Raw genomic sequence first — 17807 nt, 5'->3', positions numbered from 1 at the left:
AGCGCCACCAGGAAAAAAGTCACCCCCACTCACACAACGTGAAACATTGAAACCAATTCATGTACCCTAAAGCTTCAACATCAAATATGCATTTCCAACCTGTCGAACAAATGACTGACGAACCATATATCGCTCGTCCTCAGGATGACCCTCAACCTGATCATCAGGAAACAAACGATGCGCTAGATGACGTCTTTGGCTCAGGCCCTTCGTCACCTGCAGAGCATCACAATGATGAGTCAGGCGCAGCTCACCCTTCTGATATCCGTCGACTACAGACAGAACATACGACAGCTGGATATCGTGAGGGCATTACTGTCTCCAAAGAGAGCAGCATTCAGGCTGGTTTCGATGAGGGGTTCAGTCTTGGCGCGAGCGTAGGACTTAGAGCAGGTCAACTACTAGGTCTGCTAGAAGGCATCGCAGAAGCCGTCCATAACCTCAAAGACGCAGATTCTTCCAAAATCATCGAGCTCACAAAGCAAGCACGCGAGGAACTCAGCACAGATGGTATCTTCAAGCCTGAGTACTGGGCTGAAGACGGAAACTGGAAGTACGAAGTCAAGCCCGCCGCAGGGGCGGAGGAAGTTGTCTTTGCAAATGTGGCGGATGCGCATCCATTAGTGAAGAAGTGGACAGAGGTTATCGAGGAGCAGGTCAAGTTGTGGAAGATTGATAGGAGCGTTTTGGATGATGAGACGGGTGTGAGATTGGAGAGTGTGATGGATGACACGCTGGGGTCGGGGGCTGCGCCGGTGGCCAAGAAGCCTTTGGATTGGTGAGGCTATTGAGGGCCTCGGAAAGACAGCTATAGAAAAAGAAAGGGATCAGTGGGATTCGAGTGAAAAGTATTGAGGTATGTCTATCTTTCTTGGATAATGTTGGCAAACTAACAATTGTCAGAATGGAATATCCCAGAAGGTATTGAGATCTAACGCAGATCTGATGATATCTACAAGATTCTACATGAGTTTCCCCGTGTTGACATTGTGTGGCAAGTTCATGAAGTCCAAGGCAGCGTATAGGGATGAATCTAGCCAGTCTTGCTCAACATCTCACATGTCACCTATCAGTAACCAGGGCTAGTATCTGGGCCTTGCTTCCTGGCCTTAAATTTCAGGGTACAATTGCACATGGACCAAATACGAAGCATGATATGAAAAACAAGGAATATACATCAACCAAGCTGAATGTGGTACTGTGATGCTTTTGCTGTATGTCTTGTTTTCTCATTTTGCTAGACTAATAATCTCACACCCCAGCAACATGATATCCCGGGAGCTGACCGAAGAGAGAAGTGGCATGGCATATATGGCCTGCTAATAATAGAAGTTGGCCATGCTTCGGCTGATGTGTCGTATTGGCATGCGTTCTGTCACAAAGTTGCTTGTAGCCCATGCACCTGCGTGCCCTGAATCCATTATCAGTCTTGTCCAGGCACCGGGCACTGCACAGCTGAATTGACCGAAAAGGCCACTGCCGTCGATAAGCCCGGCCGCGCATCGGGCCACCTCAATGTTTGTTATTTTGGGTGGCGCAACCCACCGCCTTCTCATACACCGACAATTGAACAGCCAATATTCTTTCCGAAACTCGAATCTTTCGTAAACACCATCTGAGCGCTATCAGCGCCCCTGTCTCTTTGAGCCTGAGTACCCCTTGCGTCCATAGTGCTCGACCGGGAAGATTGAGGCTTGAAGGTGACTCTTATCGCTGCCACTTCAACCCATCCACCCTGACAGCTCAAACTGCCGTGTGATGCTTGTGGCTTTCGATAGAATGGCAGTGTCGAATGCATGTGCGTGGCAAATTTCTTCGCAATGTTGGGGACAGCCCGAACCTGCCAAGTGTCCCAATCATGGCCTGAAAGATACCCCTTTGTGCCTGGGCCAGAAGGCCAACAAGTCGACTATTTTCGTATGTTCCATGGCTCAGAGTAATGTGCGTATCGTGTATCGTGTATCGTGTATCTTGTATCGCGTGTCCCATGTCTTATTTTCTAATTCGTGATTCATAGGGGTTGTCGATCCTCAACTTCAACCATTGACATACTCCTGAAGCGTCTTGGCCACGTCTTCGATACGCTCGTACTTGCCATACAGCTCCTTAGTCGTCTCCCAGTCACGGCCTTCTCTGCCAAACATCATGAGCTTGATAACCTTGCCGTCACTGTCCATGACAACTCTGCCGCTTCGGTCATCGGCCCAGGAAAACCTGATCTGCTTGGCCTCGATGTCCGCTATCCCAACCTCAACAATGTCGTCGGGTAAAACTGTATCGTCGATTTTGCCGTGTAGTCCCAGGCTTCGTCTTAAATCGGCGGAAACACCCAATCTGTTATGATACCGCACAACCTCCCGTCGTAGCGTTCTGACAAATCGATCCAAGTCCTGCCGTGGGGGACTATTACTTTCTGGGCGTGGAGCTGGGAGATGTCGCGCCGCCAATCCAGCAATGGAAATCGCAGGAGGGAGTGTATTTCTGTGAACGCGCATGTGTTTTGAGTTGTAGTATGGTCGGTTGAGAAAGACGTAGTATGGCTGCAAGAACTGGCTCTTGGACATTATTTCGAATCGTAAACCCAAAACATGGCCGCCGTCGACTGCATTGGGATCTGGATCATGGACCTTGAAGGCCGTAACGGAGCTATACGAGCGGTAAAGGTTTTGTTGTGTGTGTGCCTTTTGCTTTTCGGACTGGCTGAGGACTTTGGTGTGAGATGAGGACTTGCGGGACGAGAACCCTTTGTTTGACTTGAGGAGAGCTTGCGTCGAGGGTGCGGAGAGGATAGTAGATGTTTGGATCTTGAGCGACTTGCGTAATGCAGCAGCTGTCGTGCGCGTTAGACAGTGTTTTGAATGCGCCATTGGCTTTGGCTACCGACCTTGTTCTTTGAGGGCCGCAATTTCCTGATCGATAAGTTCGCTTTCTGTTGGAGGAGGAGTTTCGGATGACATGATGAGGTCAGTATTGGGCGACACGGTGAATTTTGAAATTGAGGTTGCGATAAATATGACGATGATGCTGTTTTGGGCTGTTTACAAAACAATGGTTGGAGAGTCACGATTGGTGGAAGCTCTGACAGGGACATTGATAAGATAAGACTCGTAGCACCCGCTTTCTGACTTGCATGCCCCGTATCGACTAAATTAACTAGATTAATTTGGGTTTGATCACATGGAAGTGATTTCTAATGATATGGAATCTTTTCTAGTATCGATTGATAGGTATGATATAATTGCACTGAGCATACTCTGTCTTTTTGTAAGCATTTTTGATGTTTTGGTCCCCTGATTTGTCACAGCCATAGAATATCACACAGTGACAGATTGTAGGAGGTGTCATTGGCTAACCTACCACAAGTGTTCCCCAAGCTCCGGAACATCAACAGCGTCCAACCCCTGACGCGCTTCCCTTTTGGGAAAAACTGAGTTCGGAGAGTGCTTGGCTTTCGGGGTTGAGTAGATCTATTTTGCTCGGTCCTCTCTGCGGTTTGTGAAGAAGGCGTCCCTACTTGTTCTGGAATTTTCACTTTGCATTTGTATTCATATATGTAAATATCTCACTCCTTATACGTTTACGTCAAACTGAGATATATCTCTACCATCGCCACCAAAAAGAGCCTGTCTTCAAAAGGCCAGCTAAGAACAAAAAAAAACCGTCTCTATCACTATTCCCATTCAAGATTCTAGATCCATCCCCAGATAGAAAACAACCCAATCATATCCCATCTCTAAGAGGCCACGGTAGCGGGAGCCTGCAAGGTCCTCTTTTTCTGCCTAGGCCAGCCCGTATCCGAAACGTCTACAGTGACCTTCTCTTCTGAATCAAATCTGAGGCCCGCTTAAGATTTCTAACCATTCATTCCTGGTACAGCAACGACTGGACAACCTTCCTTCCTTCCTATCAGCTGCACTCCTTCAACTTACATCCATTCTTACTCTCACTCTCACTCTAGTTGTTATTTTCTGCTACGTATCTTCTTCTTCATCGACAACTTCTTCGCTTCAAACAATCTTCAACTCATCTCCTATATTTGTACTTCCCCATAAAATACGTCACGCAAACGAGACAGATCCATCGAATCGCACCCGCATCTGACTTTGACGCTTTCGACGCCTCCTTGTCGCATTCGTTCAACCCCCCTCTACAATCTACACCACCACTTTCTCTAATACGCGCCGTAGCCTCGAGCCTCTTCCCCTCCGGCACCTATGACCGCCAGAGCTCGACGACCCCAGAACAAATCCGCCCGGCCGCCCCTGACAATCAAAACTGACGAAACAGAGGATGCGAATGGGAACGGTCACATCAACGGCAACGGCAAAATGAGCAGCGGAGTAGAGATGCGCCGAAAGGCTGCTAATCCAGGAGACGAGAATGTCGCTGCGAACTTCATCAAGAGCGAGTCCTTTTCCCTCGACGATCCTGTTCCCAAGACACCAGCCCTCAACGACCATGGCTTCTTCGAGCTTCCTCGACAGGACCAGAGAAGTTTCCTTCTTTTGGTGCTTTTATACTTCTTGCAGGGTATTCCTATGGGCCTAGCGACGGGTTCCGTGCCTTTCCTGCTCAAGAACCATATGTCTTACAGCGAAATTGGTGTCTTTAGTTTGGCCTCATATCCTTACTCTCTGAAGCTCCTCTGGAGTCCTTTCGTGGACGCTGTCTGGAGCCCCAAGATTGGTCGACGCAAGACTTGGATTGTCCCAATTCAGTTTCTCTCTGGTTTCGGCATGTTGTGGCTTGGATCACACGTTGAAAGCATGATGGACACGGCCGGAAAGCCTGGCGGCATGACAGCCTTCTCGTTCATGCTGTGGTGGTTCTTCCTCGTCCTCATGTGCGCCACCCAGGATATTGCTGTAGATGGCTGGGCCCTGACACTCCTGACCCCTGGAAACGTATCATACGCTTCAACTGCGCAAACCGTTGGTCTCACCGCTGGCCATTTCATGTCTTATACCGTTTTCCTTGCTTTCAACGCTGCCGATTTTGCCAACAAATGGTTCCGAACCGTTCCTTCCGATGAAGGTCTTCTCTCGCTCGGAGGATACCTCAAGTTCTGGGGTTGGTCCTACATCATTGTCACCATTGGACTTGGACTTTTGAAGAAGGAGGACAAGTCGCAAAACGAAGATGGTGTCTGGGATGTCTACCGCATCATGTGGGGTATCCTGAAGCTTAAGAACGTTCAAACCATCATCATTGTTCATCTCATCGCCAAGATTGGCTTCCAAGCTAACGACGGTGTCACCAACTTGAAGCTCCTGGACAAGGGATTCGGCAAGGACAACATGGCTTTAACAGTTCTTATTGATTTCCCCTTCGAGATCGGTCTGGGTTACTACGCCGGAATGTGGTCTCAAAAGTACACTCCCATGCGTCTTTGGTGCTGGGGTTTTGTTGGTAGACTTGTCGCCGCTCTATCTGCCCAATTTGTCGTCGCAATCTTTCCTTCCGAGGGAGTCACATCTTGGTATCTATTGGTGGTTATTGCCGAGCACTTGTTCTCGACCTTTACCAACACCATTATGTTTGTTGCAGTCTCGGCTTTCCATGCCCGAGTCTCGGATCCTGTCATTGGTGGTACCTACATGACGCTCCTCGCAACGTAAGTAGTACACATCTCGTATTCAAAATGTACAAGCTAACAACTCAGTGTGTGCAACCTTGGTGGTACGTTCCCTAGGTACTTTGTTCTACAGCTCGTCGACAGCTTTACAGTGGCCACATGTCACCCTGGCAAGTCTGGAGCATCAGCATTGAAGGGCACACTCGTCACCGAGGCATTTTCATGCGCAGTGCAGTCCGAAAAGGAGCGATGTGAAGCCGGTGGCGGAATATGCGAAATGACCCATGATGGATATTACACGGTAAACATTCTCTGTGTATTGTTTGGCGCTGCGACATTCTTCTGGTACATCAAGCCCAAGGTGATGCATCTCCAGAGTCTGCCATTACGCGCATGGAGATTGACAAATGAGAACAAGCGATAAAGTAAGAGAGGGAAAGAGTTGAGAATATAGAAAGACTACATGTATGGGTAGTAGAGTGCAGGAGGCCCGCGCTGCTTTGTTCGATACCCGCGGAAATAGTAGTATAATATACAGACTTGACAATAAAAGAGGTCAAACATGTCGACTCCTTGGCGATATGGACCAGATTAAGATGATTTGACATTACATTAGCCCTACCGAACGCTCTATCTGATAAATGACACGGATAATATGTGAGTGACGTCCCCTGGACTTTCTGGACGCTCAGTTATCTCCCATGGCCCGCACGGGTAACGTCCCTTAGCTACATAGTAGCCACCCTTTGAGCACGAAGTGGTCGAGGATTTACTGGGATTTTACTCAGTTCTTCCTGGGTGATGTTGTACTTTAGCACTGGTCCAACTTGGCGAGAACGCATATACATAAGACCAGATGGCAAGGGGCCGCCGCTTTTGGTGCTTCCTAAGCTCTGTACCCCTTGTCGCACACGATCTTTCTCGGAGATGCCAGAGCCAAGCTTGGGAAAAGGGAAACGAAAGTCTACATGACCAGCATTAGCATTCAGCTTCGAGTGATTAGTAGCTGTTACCTACTTGAAGAGCTCTCCACCATTGAACTCATGAATTTGGGATCAACCCGAAAAGCGACAGCATTCTGATCGAGAATATGTGGTATGCCCACCTATAATTGTTTGGAGTAACATTAATGGTTGTACTTATTAGAGCGCATAGTGCAGGATTTGGCCATACCTGGTTGTGACCCTCTCGAGGATCGCGATAAAACTCGAGAGCTCCGCCAAAGAGAAGTTTTTCCATATATCTTCCTGATTCTCCTTTCTGAACGAAGGAAGAATCCACTTGGCCGCTTCCGTAATCTAGATGGTTGACATTTGGGGGAGTGTAGCTCGAAGCGTCTTGAGAGTTTTGAGCTAGATACCCTACAAACGCATGACAAAGCTCATGGGTAGTGGCAGATGCAAATATAAATTGGAACTCCTTGTACTTCTGTGTCATCTGAGTTAAAATCTCACGGGCTTGTCGCTTGTCTGCCGATGGCGCAGCCGTCGTGCTCTTCTGCCACATGACGGAAGCAGCTCCAACCATATCAGCAACTCGCTAGAGATCATTAGTTCAGATGCCCTGGCTGCGAGCTTCGACTTACTTACCGACATGTTGAAATATAATCCTACAGCTTTGTTGGGCCTATATGCATGGAGGTTTCCGTCCCAGGTAAAGCCAGGCCTAGGAGTCATGCGTCTTGTACAGGCCAAGATATCAGGCCCTCCCAAGTGAATGACAGTAACTTGTGGGAAACCCTGCCTCAATGCCGAGAGGAAATGGTCGACATACACCGCCATGTGATTAGGATTCCCACCGAATCGATGGGTCTTGCTTCTAACCCATTGTTGGATCACGGCTCTGCCGAGTTGAAGAAGGCAACGCTTCCCTTCGGGCGTCTCGAGCATTTTGATTCCAATGTTGATGGCAGATGCAAGCTAGGTATATTTTGTCAGCCACCTTGCCCTACAGTTGGAGGCATGGCAAAGGTCGAACACTTACAGACGTGTAAGTCCAAGAGTTTTCTTCCTTGCTAAAAGTCTCGACATCCCGTCCATCGGGTGTTAGATGGGACTCGTTAACAACTAGGCCATTGATGCCATATACGCTCATGAACAAAGGCTCGCCACGCGGCATGACGGTAAAGGAAAATTGTAAAAGATAGAATTTATAGAAGCGATATATTGTACTTGGTATGAATGGGAACGAAACGATATGTGAAAAAGACTGTGACACTAGGAGAGATTGGATGAATGCTGAGGGGAAGATGTGGTTTGAACTTCTACTATGCTTAATCTAGGAGGCTTCTCTTCTATTTATCTGTCGAGCGGCTTCTTAACATCGTTCTGAAGATTAAAGAGTCGAGTTCGAAGACATGATCAGCGCTTGAGAATAGAAACAACATTGTACCTATGCATGTTGGTTCACGAAGACCTTATGCTCAGACCTCGCATCCTATTCTGCCCTGCACAACAACCACCGAAGAAAGACAAATGCAACCAACCGCATAAATATATAGTGATTTTTGTTTCAGGCACAGAGTGAGGGAGGTTATTCTGTCCTTGAACAGGGTTGCGGTTCAATGTAGTTCGGCGGCTACTTCACATCTTACTGTGATCATGCTGGTCGGCTAAGATACTCTCACTCAACTTTAGCCGCTGGGAAGGTGCACGGGTGGTACGACAATTGCTCTTTCAGAACTTCATGATACCCAAGACATCAGGCGCTTAGAATTGGTCCCTTCATTCCCTGTTTTGCCGACCCGGCCTACATTGCAAATATTCAACGTTGTAGGTGGTTAATGGAAAGAGGTTTGGTCAGCGGCTGTGCCCCGCAAGCCTGTAGCATGAAGCGCCTCCACCATCTCATCCCTGTAGCACTCACTACCTGCCCGTTCTCATCACTCATACCTTTATTCAGCAACCTTTCTACGTTGGTAGTACCCATCTTCTTAACTGTTTAATCATGAATGGAAATGTCTCCCTCTCTTACACACACAAATATGGACGATAGCGATGCTACAACAAGCCCGGGGGATACTATCGATGTTCTAGATGAGAGCCATCGCAATGTATTTTGCAGAGCACTCTCAAATCTGTTGTCGATTGATATCGCAGAGCAAACATATGCTCAGATCCTCGATGGGCTACCAACCGAAGACTCACTCTTAGATGGCGCCCCGTATGTTGAAGGCCATCCGGTCTACGAATTATGCCATACTCAGATCTGTGATGGATATCTGGACAAGGCTCGTATGATACGAGCCGCCTATAATCCAGCCGACCTAAACTTCGATGCATTCGTAAGTGCCATTGCGATGGTCTCAAATTACAGAGCGTTGACATTGAGGCCAGCTTCTCAAGTCCTTTCAAAAAACCTCCATGCACTCTCAGGAGTTTAAACTCCGTCTAGTCGAGCTCGTTGTCGTTGCTTGCCATCAGATAGCTGTGCACCTCTTTAACCTTGACGAGGGTGCACACAAACACCAGCTATACCAGGACTGGGCACAGGACCGGCGTATGGAGCAAGTTTTGGCATCGGAAGTCAGAGACGTTATTCCACCTTGTGCGTTCTTCCATACATCATACTACTATTTGGACCAATATCCCCAAGGACTTGCAGATGTCGTTGGATACTGGGCAGAAGGACAGATTTTCGGGGGCGTTGTCGTCTTTGACCGCGGAGAGACCGAGTCAGAGGTATGTTGCTCGTATAAGAAACAAAAACATGAGTCTCATAATTCTCAGTGCAAATCTATGTGGATACATGGAGCCCGATTGAGAGGCCCAAGGACTCTTTATCCGCCCACACCAGATCAGTTCGACTCTCTCATCAACTTTTTACTATCTGATCCAAAAGAAGGGGCTACCTGCCCTTTGCCAATCCATGGGACCAACGAGAATCGCCCCCGGTGGCATCCGTATGATGCACTCGCAAAGTATCACATCTTCCGCGACAAGTACGAACGCAAACTTCCCATGGAACCTCCAAGGCAAGGATGCACGCTCGTCAATGCCGACTGGCCGGAATTGGGCGATGAGTACATAGTCCGTAACACGGAGTATATACGGAGAGAAGGAGGAATAGTTACTGACGAGGAGATTGCAGCTGCATCGGCGCGCCTGAAAGAGGTGACCCCCTCGTCCCCTTGCTGGCATCCAAGTCTTGAGAAGCATAAATGATCAAAACACATACATTACATATTTGTCGAAGCTGTGTTGTTGGTATCTAGTCAGAAAAGTATCATTGATTGTAGACTACCATTCCTCCCTAATTGATTGGTAACCATTTTATGGAGATAAGAACTCATGATCTGATGTGTCGCATTGGGTGTATCATGAGACATATTCATGGTGTTAGTCATGATTTATTGCCGCCAAAGTGGTTACTTTCTGCTATTTGACATCATGAACTCACCCATAAAAATAATAATTAAACGAATTCACTTAATATGCTAGAGATGGTATCGATATCAATATGGATTAAATAACCTCGCTTTTGTTCTGTATCCTTGGTGATAAGCGCGTATGTTTACTTGATTGATGCTTCAACCTTGCCGGGATGATAAATGCGTAAGTAGTATCCGTCACAGTTGATGGGGCAGAAGCGAGGGATGGAAACAACTGCGCACAAATAACCCTCAATTCTCTTTCTCTAATTTCTCTTCCTCTTTAATCACCCGAAATCAACATCTCCAAAAGCTTCATTTTCTACCTACTTAGTCTCCGCCGTCCGGGATCCGGACGTCATTTAACCAACCCCGCCCGACCTTCCGTCCGGGCCTCCGCGTCCGCACCCGCATCCCGAATCTCCGCCCGGGGACTCACTCACCCACGCACTCATTTTGTTGCGCTAACTCGCCAAATCTTCATCCTCAACTTCAACCAAACAAAATGGCTACACCCGCAAACACCACCGCAGAGGCCCTCGCCTCAGAGGAAGCCTATTTCTTTCAAAACCCTCCCCCGCGCAACCTGGCAGCCCACACAGCCCTTGCAGATGGCTTCATTTCCTCCCACGCCGCTGCAGGCCGCCGCGTCGTCCTAGTCACCTCAGGTGGCACAACTGTTCCCCTGGAGAAGCAGACAGTCCGATACATCGACAACTTCAGTGCTGGTACCCGTGGTGCTACGAGCGCAGAGTACTTTCTCGAAGCTGGCTACGCTGTCATCTTCTTGCATCGCCAGTTCAGTCTGCTGCCGTACTCGAGACACTACTCGCACGCTACGGATTGCTTTCTGGACTTTTTGACCGAGGATGCTGATGATAGGATTGCTGTGAGAGGCGAGGTGCAGGATAAGATGAGAGAGGTGTTGAGAAAGTATCGCAAGGCGAGAGACGATAACATGCTTCTCACTCTTCCCTTTGTCACTATCGTCGACTACCTCCACGAGCTGCGTGAAATTGCTCGACTCATGCGTCCCCTCGGCCCATCTGGCCTCCTCTACCTTGCCGCTGCTGTGTCAGACTTCTTTGTTCCTCCCGACCGCATGGCCGAGCACAAGATCCAGTCCACCAATGCTGTTGAGCAGAAGCGCACCGAAGAAGAAGAGACTTTTGACAACTTTGACTCATCTCCTTCAGTCCCGCGCTCAAAGCGTCTCATAGTTGATCTCGACCCCGTTCCCAAGTTCCTTAAGAACCTCGTCGACGGCTGGGCGCCAGAGGGTATGATTGTGTCTTTCAAGCTGGAGACAGACCCCGCGCTGCTTGTTCGCAAGGCTCGCTACAGTCTCGATCGCTACCAGCACCATCTCGTCATTGGAAATCTGCTCTCAACGCGAAAGTGGGAGGTCGTCTTTGTGAGTCCCAGAAGGGATGATCGATGGGTGCGCGTGCCCCGAGAGGGCGGTTGGGGAGAGGCTGAGGAGAGGCCACTCGTTGCAGAAGAACTGCCGGCCCAAGATCCTGACCTTGAGATCGAATCTCTTATTATCCCTGCAGTCCAGGAGCTACATGGTGAGCACATCAAGAGACAGAGTAAGAAGTAAATAAAGGATGAGTCAAAATACAACACAATATACGAGTGGCTGCTACGAAAATAAACGAACGAGCACGACTCTACAAAAAAACAAAAATTATATTTTACTATATGGTGGTATCTTATATACAAAGAAATGCAACATCACAACAACTTTTCTTTCTTTTCCTTTTCCTTTTCCTTTTGATTGCCAAACTCCTTTTCAACCCAAAATGTAATACTTTTGTCGTAGTTCTTGAGTGTTAAGATTTCTGATCGAACTCGGCTTATTTGCAAGGCGACCATCAATTTTGTAGTGTGCCGTAGTATATACGTCGATTTCTGAGTAGCTCAAAGGGCAGCCTTCCAGTTATGCAGCCCAAGAAGACTAACCTTGGCCAAGAACAGCGAGATCATAGATCCCACATAAATGGCGCCAGTCAGGATGATGAGTCCCCAGTACTCACCACCATTGGCCTGAACAATACTGCCACCGATGGGAATACCGATCAGACAAGCAAAAGATACAATTGTGTATGCCGTCGCATAGTATCGTCCGTACTCCTGGGTCTTGCACAGTCGTCCAATGCAAACAGGGGCGATGGCGATGGAAGTGCCAGAGGAGAAACCGAAGAGCACGGCGAAGACGATGACACCAGCTGTCGTTCCACCAAGAGGAAGCCAAACGCAGAAACATGCCACGATGGCGAGAATGACAGCGAGGATGCTGACATTGAAAGGACCGATTACATCGGCATAGTAGCCCGGAAGGAGCCGACCAATGACTGAACCAGCGTTGAGAATAGGGATGAGGTTGTAGGAAAAGTCCTTCCCGAAGCCCTTGTGCAGCGCATAAGTCGAGATGTAACCGAGAGGAATGAAGAGTGAGAATTCGAGCAGGAAGACGCCGATGGTGGTAAAGAGGAAAGGTAGACTCTTGAAGATGAGAAAGTTGGGGTGCGCGGTTGCGTCCTTGGCTGGTGGGAGTCGGGACTTGAGGAGGGTGATACCGATCAAACTGCAGACGAGGCAGATGAGAGCAATAACTCGGGTTGCCCACCCATAACCGATCTTGTCGATTAGTCGAGTCAACATGAAGGGGTAGATGATACCGCCAATACCACCCGCAGTGGATGCAACGCCAGTTGCTAAACCTCTTCGTGCCTTGAAGTAGTGGCCAACCGCAGCGATCGATGGAGTGAAGAGCAGTGAAGATCCGAATCCGCAGAGTAAACCGAATGAGACAACAAAGTGCCAGAGTTCTTTACAAGTCAGCACAAACAATACCAAGAAAATCTGAAGGAGTGAAATACTTACGAGTCGCAAAACTCATAAAGATCATACCACCGACGGTGAAAACTGCACCAGCAATGACAAGCCACCTAGGACCATATTTGTCAAAGACAGGCCCAATGTAAACACCACAGAAGAAGGCGAGGAAGGTGTAGATGGAAAAGATCCAACCAACAGTGCCCTCGCTATACTCTGTGAGTTGATTGTCGAGGACATAGGCCTGAAACGTGCCGAGAGTGTTCATTAGTCCAAGCGAAGCGAATAGGGAGAACCACGAACCAGCGACCACGGACCACGCCTGCAAGCCGCCCTCGGGGTACGTTTCCTGATAAGAGGCTGTAGATGCAGCGGTTTGGTGCTTCTCGAGATCCCCGCCCGTCTTTACATCGCCGTTTTCCGCGTCGACTTGGTTGACATAGTTGATAACATCGTCTTCCTCATAGAGGGCGCGAGAGGTGACTTGGTGGCAATCCATTTTGTCTTGTTTCGATTCGTTCTTGGTCTGTCCGTCCCCAAATAGCGCTTTTCTTGTCTCTTTACAGGTACTTCGACATGCAAATTGGACGATATTGAATATTTTGAAAAAGTCGAGACAAGGGATCGATCATGCTTAAATATAAACATGATCGGATCTCGGCGCCGCCCCGGCGAAGAGGAACGGGGCCCACTTTCGGAGTGCGGCTGGATTGACCATAGAAAAAGGATTTGTCGTGATGGGAAAAGTAATGGAAACTCATCATTTGTTCGCCTACCTTGTCAAGCTCCACCTGTTTGCGGATATGGAACGGTCTTTGCTCAAATCGAGATATGCGTGTTGGGTCTAAACCAAAAGCATGGAATGACCAACGCCTTCTCAGGACAAGCCAATTGCGCTCTCTTTTCTCCTCGGGAAACATTATCGGTCAAGAGCGACGTCGGTCAACGCAACGCAGTTGGTCCTCCGTCTTCTTCTTTCTCAGTTGTGTGCGTGTGTGTGGGTGGTCAGATGGGTCCTTTCCCCCAGCTTTTCCCTATGCCGCTATAATAGCCGGCCTCAACCCACCCCTCGGAGTTGCGTCGATCTACCATGAAATTAGTAGTGGAGGAAAGCCAAGGACGACTAATGTAGAGTTGAGTCACATTGCGTTGAATCGGTGTTGCATTCCTGTGTAGTATTCGCTGAAGAAAATTCGTTATCGGCTAGCATTCGGCCGACATTATGCATGTATTATTATCTGTCAATGGTGTCAATGACACAACGTCTGAACTAACCTCCGCTCTAATCAAGCCTCTTCGTCCTCGACATCCTCCATAGTCACATGCCGTGACGGCGGGTCTCGGCCGGGTTGTGCTTCCGCATCCCGGTCAGTCGTTTTGAGGTAGCCTTCCTGCTCTAGCCGGTCTGCTTCTTCTGGCTCTATCAACCCGCCCTGACCTTGGCCTTTGTTCATCTTCATCTTGACTGCTGTAGGTACGAATGCCGAAACAGCTTCTTTTCGTAGATCGCGAACCACAGGTTTCGCTTCGTATACAGTCTTTGCTTCCACAGGTGGTGGTGTATCCTTCTTTTGCTGCTTGTCTTCGTCGTCTTGTCTCGCTGCGTTCTCTGCCGCTCTCTTGGCTCGTCGTTCGGCGTACCATTTATCCATAACGTCCTTGGGAATTGGTGGAGGCGTATCTCGAGGCATGGGAATTCTTTTGATGTCGTCGGGAACGTCTTCATCACTGGTCGTAGCATCATTTGACCCTCTGCGCCTCTTGCCCAGAACGCCAGGTCCCGAATCGCGATCTCTATTCCATCCTCGCCCGAATGTTGGTGCCTTGTCGCCCAGCGTTTCTCTTGCCTTCTTCACTGCTTTGAGTTCCTTCTCGAGGCCTTCCAGAGTTCCCTCTTCATGGCGCGTAAGTTTGCCACCACCTGATGTGACTTTCTTGAGGTCGTCGATTTGTTTTTGTATGCGCTCGGGGTTCTTTCGCGATAGCTTCTCGTTTAAGCGTTCCTGTCGTTCATGTTTGCCTGTAGATGATGTCAGATGTGTATCTAAAGCATCGTAGATTTTACTGACCTTTCTTGAGAGCTTTGGCCTTGTCAGCTTTGCGCTGCGCCTGTACGGGATTGTAGTTCTTTTCTTTTGGCATCGCGAGAGCACCAGTGATTCAGACTGCGCACGTTTTGTATTCGGGTTTGGAATAATGCCAAAAGTATTATTTCGAAAGTGCTTATCAATTATATGAGATCAATCGGATGAGTAAGTTGTGTTGAGTCTTGTCGTAGTTTGCTTTGGGATTGTTGGAGAGGAACATATCGTTAAGTTTGATGGGTTACTTCCTCGTCGCGATCATAGTGCCCCACTTGATGACTAAGGTATCATGAGCAAAAGTGCAACGGTGGAAACGGGCTTGGAAGTGATGTAACGTCTTTACGTCTTTTCTTGCCTTGTCATGATCAGCGCCATTCTAGATTATCACAAATTTTCTGCCAATAGATTACTGACCGTCCACAGGACACTCTCTATACGAAGCAAGACTTCAATGTTATCAAAAAGAAAAGTGAATTGTCCCTCATATGCATACACGTGTATAATAGTGCACTTCCGCCAATGCAGATTCATATCGTTTTCTTAATACCATGTACCTAGAAATTGAACAAGAATCAAGTCATAATTATTCATAACAGCAAAAGACCCTGTCCAAAGCAAACTTCAAATAAAAACCTTCAAAAACCTCAAGCTTGAGCTTAAAAGCCGGTAGTTTGTAGGCATAATACATCAATATGCCTTTGAATAATCCCATTCTCCTTTCCATGCATTTCAATTCCATCTTTGATAGTGACAAATCAAGCGCCGGAATCCCCTAGGTTTTCCGTTTCCTTCCTTTCTGTTGTAAACGCCTTAATCATTGTGTAGCTGGTAGCTGGGTATGTTGCCGAGGTTCGTAGTGTACAGCCGGATCTTGTTGGTAAGCCCGGTCTCAAGCTGATAGACCAAGGTGCGCCTCCGAATTGGGCTTCGTAGACGAAAGTTCTACACCCAACTTCTCAGCAACACAACTGCTGGAAACATCTTTGCCCATGTATTTTTGAAGAATGGTGTCAAAGTCGGTTTCCGCCACCACGGGCCCAGTGCCGGAGCACTTGGCCTTCTTGGTAAGCTCGGAGCAAAGACCGTCCAGATCGAACTCGCCAGTCTGTGCCTTGGGGCAAGCTTGGAGTTTCTCCCTAATGTCAAGGTTAGATCGTAAACTTTCCTGATAACCATGAAGCAATACATACCAAAGCTGATTACAGTTCATGTTCTGTTTCTTGGGGGGCTCGTCGTCACAAGACTCCTTCTGAGCATCAATCTGATCGATCAGATTGGAAGCCTTCTTGTGCTGGTTGTTAGCCTGGGCATTGGGGCTGTTGGGTGCCATGTTGTAAGGAGTAAAGAAATCACTGTCAAGAGCATCGTTGAAGAAGTCGTCAAACGATGGGTTGGACAAAACATTGGCTTGAGGCTCGCGGTAATCGCCAAAGAGTTGTGGGTCAAATTGTCCACCATTCTGTTGCGAAAGCCAGTCAAAGTTGGTGCTGTTGAGATCCACATTGCCGAATTGGCTAGCATTGTTCTGGCCGGACTGTTCCTCGCCGATGGTGGTCATCGTATCAACAGGCTTGAACCCCATAGGCGACTGGTTGAAGGGTTCAGGCGAGGTACCACAAGAAGAGCTGGGACCAGTGTTTGAATGCGATGAAGCAGATGGGGAGCTTGAGGCGCCGTTGATGCTGTAGTTTCCAGAGTCGACGCTTGTGCGGGAAGGGTTGGTGGCCGAACTTGACATGGAAGGGCTAAAAACACCCGAGAACTTGGCTAAATCGTCCTTAAATTGCTGTGCCGATTGCGCGTTGTTGTTCATGTTGTTGTTGGGGCTTGGGTAAGGAGCCTTTTGTTGGTCTGGGCTTGTAGGTGATGATCCTTGAGGCTTATTGGTAGGAGGGCCTGGGAGCATGCCAAACTTGGGAAATTCGAACTGAAAGTTAACATCGCCAAGGTTGCTGACAGCAGCACTACCAAAGGGAACCTTTTCTCGAGGCAGAGATTTGGTGGTTGACATGACAGTGACCTTTTGCTTGTACTGGTTGAGTTCAGCCGTCATACGCTCAACCTGTGCTCGCAGCATGCCATTCTCGTGGTTAGCGGCCTGGGAAGCCTTTTCCAACTCGTCGACCTTTGTCTCGAGATCTTTCAGGTGCTTCTCCTTGCGTTCTCTGAAAGCACGCTGAGCAGCTCGGTTTTGAGCTTTACGTTTCTATCATGTGTTAGTAGTGCATTGGATAGCTGTGACATGGTACAACATACCGAACTAGGCTCGGATGTAAGAGGCTTACGGCCGGGTTTCTTGGGAACCTTGCCGGCGCTTTCGCGACGCTTGTGTTCTTGACCTGGGCTGTCTTCATCGTCCTCATCGTCTGGGTAGCTGCGTTTCTCGGGAGTCTCGGTCTCTGAAGAGTCTGACAAAGCTACAGAGGCGGCGTTGTTTGTGGAATCGGCGGTGGTACCAGGAAGGTCTCCAATCATAGATGGCTGATCCTCGCTGGCAAAGGAGAAATCAAAGCCAGAGTCGCCAAAGTCATAGTCGTAGTTGTCGAGGAAGGGACTCTCCTGGAAAGCTGAGGCCTGAGCGGGCTTTTGTTGGCTGGGGGAGTTGCGGAAAGAGTTGTTCGGGGCAGACACAGCGTTGTTGGCGGTAGAACCAGCAAGCTGCTGCTTATTGGAGTTGAGGGCAGCAAAGAGAAGGTTCTGCTGTTGCGGGGTCAAAAGAAAGTTGGGTGGCAAAGTGCCTCCAGTGCCTGTGGAAGCCATCGCGAGTGATGGGCTGTGAGGCTCGTAGAAGAAGGGTGTCGCGAAGGATGGAAAATTATTTGAAATCGGAAGAAGTGAGTTTCAGGACGATACAGATTGGATACCAAATCCAAGCAAGCTCTCTGCCAAACCAGGCTCACGCAGGAGGGGGCAAAGAGCCTGAGCGCGTGTAGCGGCG

General features: G+C 48.6%; 9 protein-coding genes across 9 annotated transcripts; 4 read left to right on the top strand and 5 right to left on the bottom strand.

Moving 5' to 3' along the window:
* Nucleotides 1-86: 86 nt before the first annotated feature.
* FPSE_11975 (uncharacterized protein) lies at nt 87-782 on the top strand (the record flags this gene model as incomplete). The annotated part of the gene is made up of 1 exon (XM_009265092.1): nt 87-782. The coding sequence occupies one exon, from the start codon at nt 87-89 to the stop codon at nt 780-782; it is 696 nt and encodes a 231-aa protein (XP_009263367.1).
* A 1254-nt stretch (nt 783-2036) lies between these two features.
* On the bottom strand, nt 2037-2957 carry FPSE_11974 (uncharacterized protein; the record flags this gene model as incomplete). Its single annotated transcript, XM_009265091.1, has 2 exons — nt 2037-2830; nt 2885-2957. 2 exons carry the CDS (start codon nt 2955-2957, stop codon nt 2037-2039), a joined length of 867 nt encoding a protein of 288 aa, XP_009263366.1.
* Nucleotides 2958-4214: 1257 nt separating this feature from the next.
* On the top strand, nt 4215-5999 carry FPSE_11973 (uncharacterized protein; the record flags this gene model as incomplete). The annotated part of the gene is made up of 2 exons (XM_009265090.1): nt 4215-5614; nt 5663-5999. The coding sequence occupies 2 exons, from the start codon at nt 4215-4217 to the stop codon at nt 5997-5999; spliced, it is 1737 nt and encodes a 578-aa protein (XP_009263365.1).
* Nucleotides 6000-6303: 304 nt separating this feature from the next.
* Nucleotides 6304-7693, bottom strand: FPSE_11972 (uncharacterized protein; the record flags this gene model as incomplete). The annotated part of the gene is made up of 5 exons (XM_009265089.1): nt 6304-6539; nt 6593-6680; nt 6749-7114; nt 7165-7494; nt 7559-7693. 5 exons carry the CDS (start codon nt 7691-7693, stop codon nt 6304-6306), a joined length of 1155 nt encoding a protein of 384 aa, XP_009263364.1.
* An 865-nt stretch (nt 7694-8558) lies between these two features.
* FPSE_11971 (uncharacterized protein) lies at nt 8559-9738 on the top strand (the record flags this gene model as incomplete). The annotated part of the gene is made up of 3 exons (XM_009265088.1): nt 8559-8858; nt 8911-9255; nt 9304-9738. The coding sequence occupies 3 exons, from the start codon at nt 8559-8561 to the stop codon at nt 9736-9738; spliced, it is 1080 nt and encodes a 359-aa protein (XP_009263363.1).
* Nucleotides 9739-10449: 711 nt separating this feature from the next.
* On the top strand, nt 10450-11547 carry FPSE_11970 (uncharacterized protein; the record flags this gene model as incomplete). The annotated part of the gene is made up of 1 exon (XM_009265087.1): nt 10450-11547. One exon carries the CDS (start codon nt 10450-10452, stop codon nt 11545-11547), a length of 1098 nt encoding a protein of 365 aa, XP_009263362.1.
* Nucleotides 11548-11867: 320 nt separating this feature from the next.
* FPSE_11969 (uncharacterized protein) lies at nt 11868-13284 on the bottom strand (the record flags this gene model as incomplete). Its single annotated transcript, XM_009265086.1, has 2 exons — nt 11868-12778; nt 12834-13284. The coding sequence occupies 2 exons, from the start codon at nt 13282-13284 to the stop codon at nt 11868-11870; spliced, it is 1362 nt and encodes a 453-aa protein (XP_009263361.1).
* Nucleotides 13285-14071: 787 nt separating this feature from the next.
* FPSE_11968 (uncharacterized protein) lies at nt 14072-14927 on the bottom strand (the record flags this gene model as incomplete). The annotated part of the gene is made up of 2 exons (XM_009265085.1): nt 14072-14805; nt 14855-14927. The coding sequence occupies 2 exons, from the start codon at nt 14925-14927 to the stop codon at nt 14072-14074; spliced, it is 807 nt and encodes a 268-aa protein (XP_009263360.1).
* Nucleotides 14928-15758: 831 nt separating this feature from the next.
* FPSE_11967 (uncharacterized protein) lies at nt 15759-17629 on the bottom strand (the record flags this gene model as incomplete). The annotated part of the gene is made up of 3 exons (XM_009265084.1): nt 15759-16005; nt 16060-17075; nt 17126-17629. The coding sequence occupies 3 exons, from the start codon at nt 17627-17629 to the stop codon at nt 15759-15761; spliced, it is 1767 nt and encodes a 588-aa protein (XP_009263359.1).
* Nucleotides 17630-17807: the final 178 nt, after the last annotated feature.

This window comes from Fusarium pseudograminearum, chromosome 2 (assembly GCF_000303195.2).
Source record: "Fusarium pseudograminearum CS3096 chromosome 2, whole genome shotgun sequence".
Lineage (NCBI taxonomy): Eukaryota > Fungi > Ascomycota > Sordariomycetes > Hypocreales > Nectriaceae > Fusarium > Fusarium pseudograminearum.
The sequence above is the reverse complement of the archived record's forward strand: the minus strand, read 5'-3'. Positions and strand labels throughout refer to the sequence as shown.